The sequence below is a fragment of the Perca flavescens genome, chromosome 16 (genome assembly GCF_004354835.1).
Source record: "Perca flavescens isolate YP-PL-M2 chromosome 16, PFLA_1.0, whole genome shotgun sequence".
Lineage (NCBI taxonomy): Eukaryota > Metazoa > Chordata > Actinopteri > Perciformes > Percidae > Perca > Perca flavescens.
The window spans coordinates 8,065,132-8,080,593 of record NC_041346.1 but is presented as its reverse complement, the minus strand read 5'-3'; the positions used below and the strand labels follow the sequence as shown (position 1 = coordinate 8,080,593).

The 15,462-nt window shown below is 41.6% G+C and overlaps 1 protein-coding gene across 1 annotated transcript in view; it reads left to right on the top strand.

Moving 5' to 3' along the window:
* npr2 (natriuretic peptide receptor 2) overlaps positions 1-15,462 on the top strand; it is a gene marked incomplete at its 5' end in the record, with an annotated part of 74,282 nt that overhangs the window by 40,596 nt on the left and 18,224 nt on the right. Inside the window, 5 exons of the mRNA XM_028602184.1 lie at positions 2,178-2,282; positions 6,219-6,290; positions 7,370-7,529; positions 7,647-7,802; positions 10,673-10,841. Of these exons, the coding sequence (XP_028457985.1) occupies positions 2,178-2,282; positions 6,219-6,290; positions 7,370-7,529; positions 7,647-7,802; positions 10,673-10,841 (662 nt within the window). The remainder of the gene's footprint in view (positions 1-2,177; positions 2,283-6,218; positions 6,291-7,369; positions 7,530-7,646; positions 7,803-10,672; positions 10,842-15,462) is intronic.

The following is a 15,462-nucleotide window of genomic DNA, read 5'->3' as shown; positions in this document are numbered from 1 at the left end:
CACAGCCAGCTGACCCCAACCATAACACACAGTCACCTGACTTAAACCCCAGTGAGCTGGTTTGGGATGATCTGGACAGAAAAGTGAAAGCAAAGCGACCTACAAGTGCCACACATGTATGGGAACTTCTGTCACAGAGTTGGGAAGAACTTTCTGAAGAATATTTGATTTCCATTGTAGAAAGAATGCCACAAGTGTGTTCAGCTGTTATATCTGCCAAAGATAACCAAACATTTGCTCCAATGGCACCTAATCTGTTGTTCACAATCTACGTTGCTACTTCTGTATTTTCTTTTAGACATCTTTTTTTTTAACTAACCTTGAATTGACAATTAAAAATTGACATTTTATATGGTTTTACTTTTCACTGTATAACTCTATTTTTCTGTCTCATATTCTTTGTTTAACAACTTTGGAACTACTAGTACAGTGCCTGTTTAAAATGTGCATGTTTGGAACGGGCTGATCGCTTGGCCTGTGGTATTGCTGCTTGTACTCTCCAGAACCAAGTAGTACCCCAAAATTACTTACAGAAGGACCCCAAACCACCTAATATGCAACCCCACTGTATAGCCTACTACTGACAGTGTACTTCTACATTAGAGGAAGACATTGTACTACTACATTTACCTGACTTCACAAGATATCACAATTAAAATGTGGAGTGATCAGAAATTTGCCTCATGGACTCATGGCAGTGTGCTACCCGTCCGGCCTGTTATGACAGCCAATCAGCACAAAGCTGCGTTAATCGACCACCAGAACCGGACCGAGTAGAAAGAGATGGACATTCATCCGGACTCCGGACTGTGTGTGTGTGTGTGTCTGTGTGTCTGTGTGTGTGTCTGTGTGTCTGTGCCTGTGTCTGTGTGTCACATTTAGTTTGGTGATGGAAACACAGTGTGGTGCTTGGGGAACCCATAACTCGGAAATTACATGGGTGCTCATGAACAAAATGGATGCTCGTGTGGGTTTTTTGGCCTTCTCTTCACTTTTGACATCTCCAAATCTCTTAAGTCCAACTCTCTCCATCTCAGCTCTGTATTTTTGGTCCCCCCCCCCCTCGTCTGAGTTGCAGCATGTTGGAGGAGAGCAGTTTGGGCTTCTTGGATGCCTCTGTGGCCTCTCGGTCAGTCAGCAGGCACACATGCGAGAGAGGCTGCTGTCTGAGCTGGCAGCTTCTCAGACGCCCCGGGGGCCTGATGGGCTGTCAGGCCTCAGCTCAGGAGAAAGCCAGCCAGATGGGGGGAAAAGACAGGCCTGCCAGTGGAAACTTAACCACTTGTCATTCAGCACTAAACCTCCCTCCCCTCCCCTCCACCCCCTTTCCAGTGGTTCTCCTCCCCCTCCTCACCAGCGTGCAGCAGGGGAAATTATATAGGCCAAAGGGTAGGCTAACATCCCCGGAGCTGTGAAACGGGAGCGACTGACTCCCTGGTTTTGGTTTTGGTGTGAGAGCGGCTGTCACTCAGTGTGCTCAAAGAAGAAAAGTACACTGTTGAAATTATGAACACCGTTTTTGAAATTTCATGCTGGCTGCAGAAAGACTGACTTTTGTTGTTGTTGTTGTTGTTGTTGTTAGCGCTGCTTTCTGTCAGCGCTCATACGGGCCTGGAATGAAAACATGAGGAGGGCGTTTCTATAAAACACACTTTCTCATAAAAATAACCTGCCAGAAAATGTTCCCCTTTAATCACTTCACCTTAAACACCTCTGTTATTTATAGTTGTTATATTAAAAGTGATTCATGTTTTGGAAGACGCGTTGTATCATAAATCCATTGTGTGATCGGTGATTACTTTCCATGTAGAGCAGTTTTTACACGTTCGGCCTGCTCCGCTCTGATATTCCTGCTCTGCACATCCTCTCAACACCTCAATGGTTTTTTTTTTCTTCATCATCCTTAGCACACAGGCTCATTCATAACCTCCAAGGGCAATTTATGCAACTGTTTCAACAGGGTGCCCTGAGCAGGAATGAGTCTCAACACGTAGAAAAAGATCCCGTGCCAGCTAGCCGACTGCAAATAGACTATTTCGATGAACTGCTGGCAGCGTTATTCTCCAAACTTTGTATATAAATGAACCGTCAGTGCTCTGTTTCCGTGGGGTTTGGGAATGTGATGTTTGGAAAGACTTGCACTCACAGTTGCAGTGTGTTTGTGTGGTTATTTTCAGATGAGAGACGTTCAGTTCAACCATCTAACCAGGTTCATCGGAGCCTGCATTGACCCTCCCAACATCTGCATCGTAACCGAGTACTGTCCCAGAGGCAGCCTGCAGGTAATGTCTTTGTGAAAGAAAACCTCTATTATTATTCATTGCAGAGTATTTTTATTAGGGCTGGGTATTGCTAAAAAAAATGTATACCAATACCGTGACTTTGATACTCGCGATTAAACAATACTTTTTTCGATACCAATTTTATAAAACAAAAAGAAATTACAACATTACACACACAACAGATCTTTTTATTCATATCTGTGCGTAACGTAGAGTTATTTCTGCGTGTCTCTACGACGTGTAACGCTAAACAGCCAATCACCAGCATTATTAGATCTTGGTAGAAGCATGCGTCGTGCTTATTGGCTCAGTGACACTGATAAGATTTACTCCTTAGGTATTGAAATTTTGGTATTGAATGACAAGGCATTTTTTCGATTCTCGATACTTTAGAGGTAATTCGGTCGGTGCCTGAAAAATTTAACAAATTCGGTACCCAGCCCTAATTTTTATATGTCTTTATAAAAGTCTGCCTTAAAGCAACTATAGGGAACTTTCCTTATGTGTTGATTCTGGCGGCCCCTGTGGACAAACGTGGTAGTGTTTACATGTCATAAAGATCTTAATCTGGCTAGCACGTTTGTTTTGGAAGCGAGTGAAAGGAAAACGCAACTTTTTATACTCTTTATTTTTAAAACAGCTGTTTGCAGGATGCATTGCGATTAGGTAATGTATTTATTTATGGCTAAGATTAATAACTAAAATATATAATTTAATATAAATGTATACTTTGTTTTAGCCACCAATGTAAATTCATATAGGCTTTTGATGTAAAATCACATCTTGCTTATTTATTTCATAAATAAAATAGCCATATTGCATACCTGTCCATGAGGAAGAGGGCCAATTCCGGATCGATTTTGAATCCTTTCAAATTACGGTCCCTTTTTGTTCTTTGGTCAGTTCTTTTCTTTTTTCTCTTTGCTGATCTTGCCTGGGAAAATGTAAACCTAGGCTCTACCGGGCTGCGTTTTATAAATGGTTTTGTCTGGTTTCGTGGGGAATTGGACCCAGGGACAGGCATTAAGAATAACAATGTAGAAAAAGCCCTTCTCGCTGATGGTCTCATTTGTTTATGTCATATAGAGACATCAGTATTCAATTGAGACTGTTTCAAAGTTAGTTAAAAACTCCTTTTTAATCAGGCTGTATTTGTCAAATCACTGTTTTCTTCAAAAACTGAACTATTTCACAGGCGAACTAAAAGCCTTCAGAGAGCCACACGTCTGCCAAAGCTGTACAGTCCTCTGCATTGATTATTTGACAGCTATAGAATTTCTTGAAAAAGTTAGTCGATCAACAGAAAACAAAAGAAACAGTTCGACATTTTGGGAAAGACATCCACAAAATGAGATAAGCTGACCTATTTTTTTTTTATTATTGAAAATGGAATATCTTTGGGTTACTGATTGTTGGTCAAACAAAACAAGCTATATGTCACCTTGGGCTGATCAGCATTTTCATTATTTTACAGACTAAAATTGAAAATGATAAAATCAGGTTTTTGACTTTGTCTGAAATCAGGAGCAAAAACATATCTTCATATTAACAACATAACTTGGGTAATGACTTAACACAATGCCTGTAACTTTTATACCAAAAGTGAATGTGAGAGAATTTGTCAGCTGGAAGTTTTGTATTTGGAAGCAAGCTCAACATTAATCAACATGTCCTCAACCTTATTAATCACTAAATGAAAAGTTTCTAACATAAGTCAACTGATGGACTTTTGTTGTTGCAGTAGGATACCGTTTTATCATAGACAACCTCGTCACACTGCCAAACTCTTCTTGGCAGTGTTTGTACCGAGCTCCAAACACTGAGCTCTACAGCACGAGAAATCCCCTTATTTAGTCTACGGTGAGAGTACAGTACATGGCAAACTCATCTTTGAAGTGTGACAAATGTGTCTTTGTCTCATATCAGTCTTTTGCGATTACAGTAAATGATGCCTGAAGGGAACTTGTTCTTAGCCTGCACTCTGTTCCCAACATGCTTCCTAAAATGGACGAGCTGGAAAACAATGGAAAACTCAGCCATGGTTTTCATCACTCACATTTATGGCGTTTTTCCATTACTCTACTGGCCTTTTTTGGTTTTCCATTACAAAAAAAAGTGCCTGGTACCTGCTAACAGGTACTTTTTTTAGTATCACCCATAGACTGTATATTAATGAACAGAGCATGTGTGACATCACCCATTGGTTTGTGGAGATCTGCTGTGAGTCGTTGAGTTTGCCGTTACGGGCGCAGCCATCCTGGTTGCAGATGTGACGATTTTAGACAAGAGGGAGGAGTGGGGGAGGAGCTGCTTACACTCTACGTTACACAATTTCATTGGCAATGACATCATAGCCACGCCCTAAAACACCCCCTGCCTTATCGCAGATTTTGAGATCATCATTTAAAAAATGAACATCATTCTGTGTTGCAGAAGACTTAAAACTAGCGATTGAGACCATAAACTCTTTATGAAAATGTTTACTGAGGTAATAAATCAAGTGAAAAGTGGGTCACTTTCTCATAGAGTTCTACAGAAACCAACCTCCTTTTGCAACCGCATGTGTCGCCCCCTGCTGGAATTCAGATAGAATGCAGCTTGAAGGCACTTCCACATTTGCAGCACTTTGCCAAACCGGTTGCGTTGTCCATTAATATCATACAGTCTATGGTACCACCTCCGTCCAGGTTCCAAGCGAGCTGATGAGATACCAAAAGGTGACGTGAAAACCTGCAGACTACTGATTGGTCAGAGAGAATCGTCACTAATCACTGCGTCATCATTGCTAGCGACAGACGGGGGTGTCTAAACAAAGACGCCATTTTTAAATAGTTTAGCCAGCGCTGTTTTTTTTTTGTTTTTTTTTGCTGCCTCCAGCTTCTTTTGAAATCAAATTTTTCTTGCCGAAAGTAAAAAAACGACACACCTTCTACGTTCTGTGTGTGTGTCACGTTAGGTCACGGCAGTTTCCTGCGGCATCGCTATGGTGACCAGCCATGCTCGCCTCACAGTGCAGATCCACTTTTGCAACACGACTGAAACGTGGTGTCGCGACGTCATACATTCATGGTTGATGCTCCAAGCCCTTGACCGGTAGATGATTGGCCGAACGTGCCACGTGGGTCTGGCTACTCCCGAATTTCAAAATGACAGCATCTCCCGAATTTCAAAACGACAGCATGGCCGGCTCATTCGGAATACCATCTCATATTTTACGAAAATAGTTCACCGAAACGTGTTTCTGAAAACATTTTAAGCGAGAAATAGGCCATGCAGTTGCTGAATCTCAGATCAACAAAGGTCAGTTTAAAAGATTTTCGTCTACTTCTACTGGATAGTCTCGTCATGTTCAACGGATTCATTTGCAGAAAGATGGGCATCGGCCAGCTTTTTGGGCACACAGCATTTTTTCTATTGTAGCGCTGCCTTCCTGGGATGCTTTGCGGGCGCGTTAAAGTCGCTAGACATCACCCATAGGAATAAAGTGGAGCGCGGCGCGACAGAAGTGTCGCACGGCCACGTGGATCTGCACTGTCAGGCATGAGGCGGTACTAAATCTGCAATGGAAAATGGAGGACCGGGAACCACGGTCGAGCCGAGCAGAGTAGAGCTGGTACTAGCAGTGGAGAAGCGCCAATAGAGAAAGAATCAAAAATAAGAACTGCACCACAGCACCTTTTTTAATTATGGTTTTAATGACTCTTATTACTGATCTCCAGCACTTTAGAACGCACAGCCCAACCCAATGTATTACTTATTTGTTTATCTATTTATTCCCATTTGTACCGTATCTGTTAATTGTGGTTCTGTATTTAGTCCCAAAATAAACGTTGGGGCTGTCCCGGCTGCTGAGAGGCTCTGGGAAATGTAAAAGATGAAGCAGAAACTGGATTTCTTTTCCTGTCTGGCATTTTTGATTTGTTTTTGTTTTTCCAGGATATTTTGGAGAATGAGAGCATCAACCTGGACTGGATGTTCCGCTACTCGCTGATCAATGACATAGTGAAGGTACGAGGCGCTCAGACTGAAAGCTATGTAAACAAAAAACAGAAATCAACGTATAGGACAATCGATTTCAGCCCTGTCTAAACATATTTTCTCCTGGATTCCGTTTGTTTTTGACCTATCACAAAAAACATGTCTAGTCAAAGTCCACATTCAGAGTCAGTTTAGGGAAGAAGTTGGAATGGATCACAGGACTTTGACTCAGGAGACGCTGTTCGTGTCCCGCGTGAAACCAAAAGCCAATGTTGACGTATTTGCATACGCAGCCTACTTTAAAGCTATAGTGCGTAGTTTCTGCCGCCCCCATGAGAAATTCTAAGTAATGCCAACAAAACTGTCAGCGCGTCCACATGATACAAGCCTTCCATGGCCGTGCACAACTTGGTCACTTATCAATGTTAATTAGATGCTTTGTGTGTTTAGTACTCACAAAAAAAATGTCCAGTTGCCATGGTTTCACATGGTCAGTTTGTGAAAGTGTGAGTGAGGCAGTAAGAGAGAGTCAGAGACCAACATGCACAAAAAATGTATTTTTGGCACAGTGCAGTGTATGAAACAACAGTAAATGTTGCTTTTGTATAGTGTAAAGTAGGACAGTCACATACTCATAAACTTTGCAAAAATGTTCCTTCCATCTTAATCAAAACTAATCATGGATTTACTTTAGGAGATTATTTTGAATCTGTCCTAACAAAGAGGCTTTTTGTTAGCGGTCTCTGGGATGGATTTGAAATTGAACTACATGCATGACAAAGCGCTCCAGCTACATTTCTCCACACAGATAGCAGCGCTTTACAGAGAAGAGGTGCTGGTGTAGCTCTGAGGGACATTTGACTCAACGTTTCCACTAAATATTGAACACAAGTACATTCAGTAACCGCTGTCCTTTTCCCAAAGGAATTAACCGTAATTTCACAGAAATTCCCCTGTGCCGTCCTTGAATCACAGCCTCTTTCGAAAACTTTCAGCATGCATCCACTTGTCAGAGCGTATTATTTCCATGTCTGGATTTGTGTGTTTTCATGCATGAAGAGGGGGGGAGAACACCCCTTAATGCTTGATTTAATGCTCCTCTCCACCAGGGAATGAACTATCTCCACAACAGCTACATTGGCTGCCATGGAAATTTGAAGTCATCTAATTGCGTGGTGGACAGTCGATTTGTTTTGAAAATCACGGATTATGGCTTGGCCAGCTTCCGCTCATCCTGCGAAAACGATGACTCGCACGCACTCTATGCAAGTAAGTGAAGTTTATTTCTTCGCTCACAGTACGGAATCCTTTTCATTCACAAAAATACATTGGCTCCTGTTGTATTACAGACGTTTTATGAGATGTTCCGTTTCTTGGTTTTCTCAGAGAAGATGTGGACGGCTCCTGAGCTGCTCATATACGACCGCCACCCTCCTCAAGGGACTCCCAAGGGTGATGTGTACAGTTTTGGCATCATACTGCAGGAAATAGCCCTGAGGAATGGGCCTTTCTATGTGGATGGCATGGACCTCAGCCCCAAAGGTAAACACCACTGTCTTTTATAGGCCTCCGGGAGGTCCACTGGGATCAATTAAGCATGTAGTAAAACTAACATGTAAGACAAGGACACAAAAAAAAGTCAATGGAACGGATAAATCAGCACAAATATGTTTTTTTTTTTTTTTTTTACTTGTCAGTAATTCACAAACAAAACCATATCTCTCTGTAACATTATAAAGCTTCTTCATAAGAAACTAGTCGGGGAAATGTTCCTAAAGACAGAACAGATGAAAGTTCACTTCACTCATAGGCTTTTCACTGCCATATCAAAGGGGACTTTGGTAAGGTCAGACTGCTATGTCGCAGCCCTGCAGCTACGTACACAAACAAAGAACACATGTTGGCCAGATGTCTGAGGCAGGTGGAGTCACAAACACCAACACATCTCCTATCTGGGATAAGAAAATATGACAAAGCGCAGAAACTTAAATAGATTAATAAAGATAATAAAAACAAAACCAGTGTTCAACCAGATAGATAGGAGCCCTCAGCATCAACAGTCCACCTCAAGTCAGGAATAAGCAACAACAACAAGTTTCCTTTAAGGTAGATTGTAGATGGACTATGTAATGCTTCTAAAGAATAATGACAATTCTTTGTAAGAGTAAAGAGAGCAAAGAGCATAGGAAGAGAAACAAAGCTGATACCCTAGGGGCATACAAAAGCAACCCTGTCACCAGTTTGAGACAGAAAGCAAACTCTCTACAGAAGGGAAACACTACTTCCTGCATTCACACTAACATAAATGCTGATCCATCATCAGCGTAGTTCTTAGGGATTCTGGGCTTACGTAAAGAGAAGCTAAACAGCTGGGGAGTCAAGAGGCAACCTCCGGTCCTAAAAAAATTAAAGCCAGCCCAAGCGCTAAAAACTGCAGTTCATCAAATGGCCACCTGAGGCTGGCTCCAAAAGGGAGTCAGTCCTCACAGACCACCATGGTAAAATGCCCAACTTTACAGCAGAGCTAAACATGTTTACAGCCTGATACAACAAAAACGGGTTTGGACTTCCCCCTTCACCTCTACGGGGGGTGTGATTTAAATTTTTTTGTAATAACTCACCTGTTTACATTTTATTTAGGCTTAAAGTTCTTAAAGGCGTTCTGTTTTGAGTGACAGGTGGCTGAGTATGGACTGTAGGCTTCATTTGGCCCGCCTCCGCTCCATCAGCACTCCCCCTCATTGCCCATTTTCGGATTACCTGACATCAGGCACTGCCAAGATGGCGACAGCCTGAGCCCCCCCACTTTTAGCTTTATTTTGGCTCTTTAGAAACCTATGGGTGACATCATGGAGATTATGTCCATATTTTACACAGTCTATGGTATTTTTCCCAATTAATCCCTTAAAAGTTAGGTTCAAATTTTTAAAACAATCCTCGCATGCCCTTATGCAGACTAAAAGCCCTGTCAGCTGATTTAATTATTCCCCTCTCCATGGCTGCCAAGACATCACATCCTAAAGCAATTTCAATCTAAGTGATGGGGGACAAAATCCACAGTAATATTTCTGTGAAATAAATTAATTCCGATGGTTAACCAAAGCTAATATGAGGCTTCAGCAGTCTGAGGTAGACAAATTAAAATGGATATCTAGCCTCAGAAGCATCAACAAAGGAAAGAAACAGCCCGATGGGCTTAGTGCATATGACATAATTCTTGTGAAAATGATATCTTTGGACAACAGCCTTCCTGAGAGATCTTTTGCTTTGCAGTAGCTTATCTCTTACTGGAATGCTCTAGCACATTATTTTGTAACGTCTTTAGTTTATTAAGACTAAGAAAATCTGAGTTTAATCACTGCTGACACTTTGGCTCTTCAGCTTCCTGCACACATGTTTGCGGTTTGACCGGTTTCTTCACCAGCATCTACTTACCTCCACCGCTGTTTCTGCTTAGTGACAAACTTTAACTTCGAAAGCAATTCAAGATCAGGAGTTCAACTTTCACGCATCCAAAGTGGATGTGTGAAACCCTCCCGGGGGGCTTCCGCCGCGTGATGACTTTGATTAGCCTTTTATTCCCAGTCACGCTCAATGCTGATTGTACAAGGGCCCTGATACTTACCCATTAACAGGCTGAGGGCAGCAAAAGCCTGCACCTGCTCTCTAGTATCAGCTAAAACCACAGCTGCTTAAAAACGGCTTTATTGATGATGCTAATAACGGAAAGGAGAGGATGTTGAGAAAACATTTTGGCCAAGATGTCTCTTTCAAACTTTTTAAATGATATGATTAATGCATCAAAGAGGAGATATGTGCAGTGCTAAATATATTAAGGCTCATCCAGCAGAAATAGCACATTTACAGAAATCTAGAACTGTGAACTGATTAAAGAATGTCAATATTCATGAAAATAGTAATCTAGGTTTGAAAGCATCTACTGCAGTTTAAAAAAAAACTATATGGAATTCCCTACAGAAAAATGAGTAACACTGCAATGGCAATGCATGAGACCAGTAAGGAGTTCTTAGTTAAATACAAGCTCTGTTTTTCAATAATTTTGTCCACCCAGCGTATCAGCATTATGTTAATACACTGCCTAATTATAAAAAAACAAAGTTGTGTGTTTTATGGTCTTTGTGCTACTTGCTTGCTTTAATTCAAACGTAACATTTTCCTTTAAGGTTGTATGAGCAATTTGTTTTTACATTTAGGGCGTACATTGATTGTGTTGGCTGACATTTGAGTGTGTTGACTACAAATACAAATAAAACAAAAATAAATCATAGTTGCACCCAAAAGCCATCCCAACGTACACACATTTTACACAGCATGAATGAAATGTGAAATGAGTCCGATGGTGAGAACAGCCTGCTCCAGACACACCGCTCTCTCTGTCCTCTCGGCCGCAGAGATCGTACAGAAGGTGAGGAACGGTCAGAAGCCGTACTTTCGTCCGACGACCGACAACAAATGCCACTCGGAGGACCTGACCATCCTGATGGAGGGCTGCTGGGCCGAGGACCCCGCAGAGAGGCCCGACTTCGGCCACATCAAGATCTACGTGGCCAAACTCAACAAGTGAGACCCGCACTTCGCTTCTTCACACTACCCAGTCTCTTTGTGCTTTTCCTTAAAGAACCAGGTCACTCAAATTACAAAAACAACCTCAGAATTCAAGACATATCTTCTTTTTTTTTGTAATTTGGGTAAACTGGCCGTTAATGTGACAGAATGCAATCACACCAAAACACCAGGAGCTGGAAGCACTCTTGATTAATTTAACATTCTCGACACTTCCATCCGGAGACAATTTGACAAATTGAAATCGACGGAGTCTGCTCTTTCTCAGACCGTCAGTATTTTCCCTGCTAATTCAAATAGTGAACACTGTGTCGAGAATCCAGTGTCCCTCTGACTGCCGTGCAAGTTGATACGTTTAAGAGATTTAAAAAGACAAACAGGAAAAAGAATAATGTTCTGGAAATCGCCAAAGCAATTGTGGATAAAAGGCTGTTTGTAATTCCTGACAGGAAGTGCTCTTTGCTGCCTTTCCATCTCTGTGTGTGTGTGTGTGTGTGTGTGTGTGTGTGTGTGTGTGTGTGTGTGTGTGTGTGTGTGTGTGTGTGTGTGTGTGTGTGTGTGTGTGTGTGTGTGTGTGTGTGTGTGTGTGTGTGTGTGTGTGTGTGTGTGTGTGTGTGTGTGTGTGTGTGTGTGTGTGTGTGTGTGTGTGTTAGAAATTGGGGTGTGTGAGTCCATGTCTCTGGTATTGTTTTGTTCAATGATCCCATGAATCATTCATATTCATATTTTGGTCCAGAGTTTTATGTCGACGCAGGAAGGGAGGCAAGGATGTTTTTTTTCCTGGACTAGGGCAGCTCTGTCAGAAAGACTTACTGTATGAAGCATCCCTGCTGATACAAAGTGACACTAAAGCACACACACGGAAAGAAAACAATTTAAAGCAATTTTTTGGTAATCAACTAGAGGCTTGTAAGAGCTGTTTGGGAAAGTGTAAAATAGTATATACAGTATGTACAGATATAATAATATTTGTACTATTATAACCCTAAAAAATACCATTATAGAGAAGTCCTGTACTACATGAGTAAAAATACAGAAAAAATTGAGGCCTTATTTTGTAATTAGAAGAATGATTATTTAAAGGAAATGTATCATATTATGAAATTAGATCTCACAATAACGAGAACAGATCCCAGAATTACAAGAAAACAATCTCATAATTCAAAAATCTTTTCTTGTATTTATGACGTAGTAAGTCATAATTATGAGATAAGGTCACTATCCCCCAAGTAATGGTAATGTGCTTCCGAAGAACACAGTCAAAGGCATGCCCCTTCAAACCAGTGAGGTGAAAAAATGAAATACAGAAATCTCTCATCTAAAATAACAAGAATGGTGTGTTCATGTGGGACTAATCGAGAAAATACGTTTTCAGGGCCTTTGAAATTCTAGTCAAGATCCCAAAGGTTTTTCAAAAACACCAAATATGGTGCCAAACTCTAAGGAAATGTGTGTAAAATTGTGCAAAAGGACATCTGGAATATTTCAGTTGGTTGTAACAATGCAGCCATTATAAACATGGGATCTTGGGTTTGAATACTTGACTTAGTTATCTGTATCTATGGTCATAGCACCTTTATAGCTTCAGTTGGAACAAGCGGATACAGAAGTATATACTGTATGTGTGCCATTGCAGTGCGTACGATTCCACATGCGATGTGAAAAAGAGGGATTATTTGTTGAGCTCCAAGGTCTGCCAGCTGCAGTCGACCTTCCTGTCCCCGGAGTTGTGACATGCAGATCAAAACACTGGTCACGGTCAATTACACTGAATGGCAACTTGGAGCTTTCTGCTTCTAACATGGTCATGACCTTTAGTATCTAGCTTAGCACATGACCAGTCCATGTTGCGCTGTAATTACTGTACGTACAGTCATTGTGCTTGCATTCTTCAGTTCACTTTGTGATACCGAGCGATGGCGGTTTACCTCGTCTCACTGCTGAATAGGACACCATTGCCAAAGCAATCGTGTTGACATGCTGTCATTGACCGTGAACGAGAGTGGCAGTCACTGTGAGCAGGAGGTGTGCAGTGGAGATGGCATTGTTAGATGTGTGGTTTTGAAAAGGAGAAAAATCACATCAACAATTTCTGGAAACTTGTTGGGCGAGACACAAGCAGCCCAAGCTGACCAATCGCAGTTCCTGTGGTCTCCACATGATATCTCTGTATCTGTCTACTATCTACTGCAGCACAGACGTAAAGTTATAGATAACTATACATGATGTTCATTTAGTAAATTACGATCCCATTTATTTTAAAAGAGACGATAAAGCAGGGATGCTTTATGGGTGTGGTTATACACCAACCTGTCAATCAGGACAGAGGCTTAGCAATGCTTATCATGGCACTGTGTACATTAAAATAGCTGTAAACGTGTCGCGGAGTTATCCTCCCCAGATGGGTGGCGTCACGGTTGCTACGTCCACTATTTTTACAGTCTATGCTAATGCACCAGTGCTACTTCCAGTCTGTCTTTCATGCATGCTGGAACTCGTTGTTCAATATCATCATTATTCTTTATTTCATAGGGAACTTGCTGTTGACTTTAAGGGCCCTTTATAATTAGCACAGGTAATACTCAGTTTTTTTTAGCCAGAGCATCAGAGCAAATCAGCCAGCAGAGATTTGAAGTGTGCTTGAAACAAATAATCCATCACAGATGTCATCGCCTTTATTGTTTTCATCGAAGTATATTACCGTCACCTCCTTTATGGTGAGTTCAAGGCCGTTCTGATGTCAGAGATTTGAGAGTTGGACGCCAACGACCATTACATTCATTAGTTACATTGTTGTGAAATCAAATCCATAAGACTGCAGTTGCATTTCTTTGTACAATGCTGTGCTGCATGATGACTGCTGAGCCTTGAACCTCAAGGACAAACAATTTTCACATAGATGTGACGAGAAGGATACTGTGAATTGCACACGAATGCATTAAGATGCAAACATCCAAAAGTCCTGGACCCATCCACAACCCCAACTGCCTCCTTTCAAGGAACTTGGTGTTCTTATAATGTAGTCCCGTGAAAATAACTATGCCCACTAGAGGGCGCCGCCACTATAAGCGTAAATATGTGCCGAACAAAAGACTTATGTGGCCGTTTTTCTCCTTTAAAGATCGAATGACAGCTGTACACAACGTGTGTTGATTTGATGGAATTGAAATCTAAAAGCAGGGGTTTTGGAAGGAACCCTATGAACAGTATTGTTTGGTTGGGGGGTTAATCCTCTCAGCCTGACCTCTTCTCTGTTAGCTATGTAAGTCAATGTAGGATGAGCCCAGTGATGTATAGCTTTCCATTTGTGGCGGCTTGGAGTAGCGAGCTCTTATGATTGACATTCTCAGAAGCACTCAAGGATGCTCTTGACAACAGCCGTGTGCAAAGCACCTCCTTGTCTATGAAGCCCGTTGCCTCTGAGACCTGTGCGTTAATGCTCTGTTTGTCGGTTATTTTCATTAGCTAAATGTATGTTGTTGACATGACGTGATGGATGGGGTGTTATTTTTGGTGTGTGTGTGTGTGTGTGTGTGTGTGTGTGTGTGTGTGTGTGTGTGTGTGTGTGTGTGTGTGTGTGTGTGTGTGTGTGTTTAAGCTTGAAGGGCGCGGCACAAGAGGGGTGTTCAGCACTAAACGGTTCGGTTTAACCCACACAGGGAGCTGACACTTTGCTCGCCATGAATAGCTGACCTTTCCCCGTGCAGATCAAGTCGGTCCCTGTACTTATATTTATTTCACTTTGTGTTCAGCAATTAAACTGTCCTTTTTCTTGCATGTATTTCATGTTTTTCTCAACTGTGTTTTTCTGAAACACCTGGCACATCAGTGCACACATTTCAGGAAAATTAATTAAAGCTGTCTGAATGTTTAGCCACTTTGTAAACAAGAAAGCACCCAGAGAGCCAAGACTGCACAGCCCTCTACATTTGCTTTTTATATATATATATATAGTACAAAATGTTATCAGTGTCTGGATCCAGATCAGCATCAAAATGCGCAGTGATGGATAAACATGCTGACTGGCTGAGGACAGCCATTATTCCCTAAAAACTTCATAACTACGTTACAGCTTAGTGCAAATGATTCCTCATGCTGTAGGGTCATCCCCATGTGAAATGCCATTCGATTTTGCATGATCAATCAGATTTAATATGCATGTGGTCTATGTTTGGTTGCGATTGCATAATGTTGTCAAGAGTTATAGCAGTTTAAATTGAGTCAGAAATATTCTAATAATTTCATAGGAAAGAAAGGTAATTTTGTACAAACTTCAGAGAACATAGTGTCAAAAGTCAGAGACAGCTTACTAGACAGTTAAGCTAGTTGTCGAAATCCGGAGAAATACCCTTGAAATAACTGCTTCATTTATACGTAAATAATGACAGGTAATAATAATAGAGTTGGTAGAGCAGGCGCCCATATATAGAGGTTTACTCCTCGACGCAGCGGGCCTGGGTTCGACTCCGACCTGTGGCCCTTTGCTGCATGTCGTTGCCTCTCTCTCTCTCTCTCTTTCTCTCTTTCTCTCCCCTTTCATGTCTTCAGCTATCTTGTCAATAAAGGCCTAAAAATGCCCCCAAAAAATAATCTTTTAAAAAAGCAGAACACAGGAGTT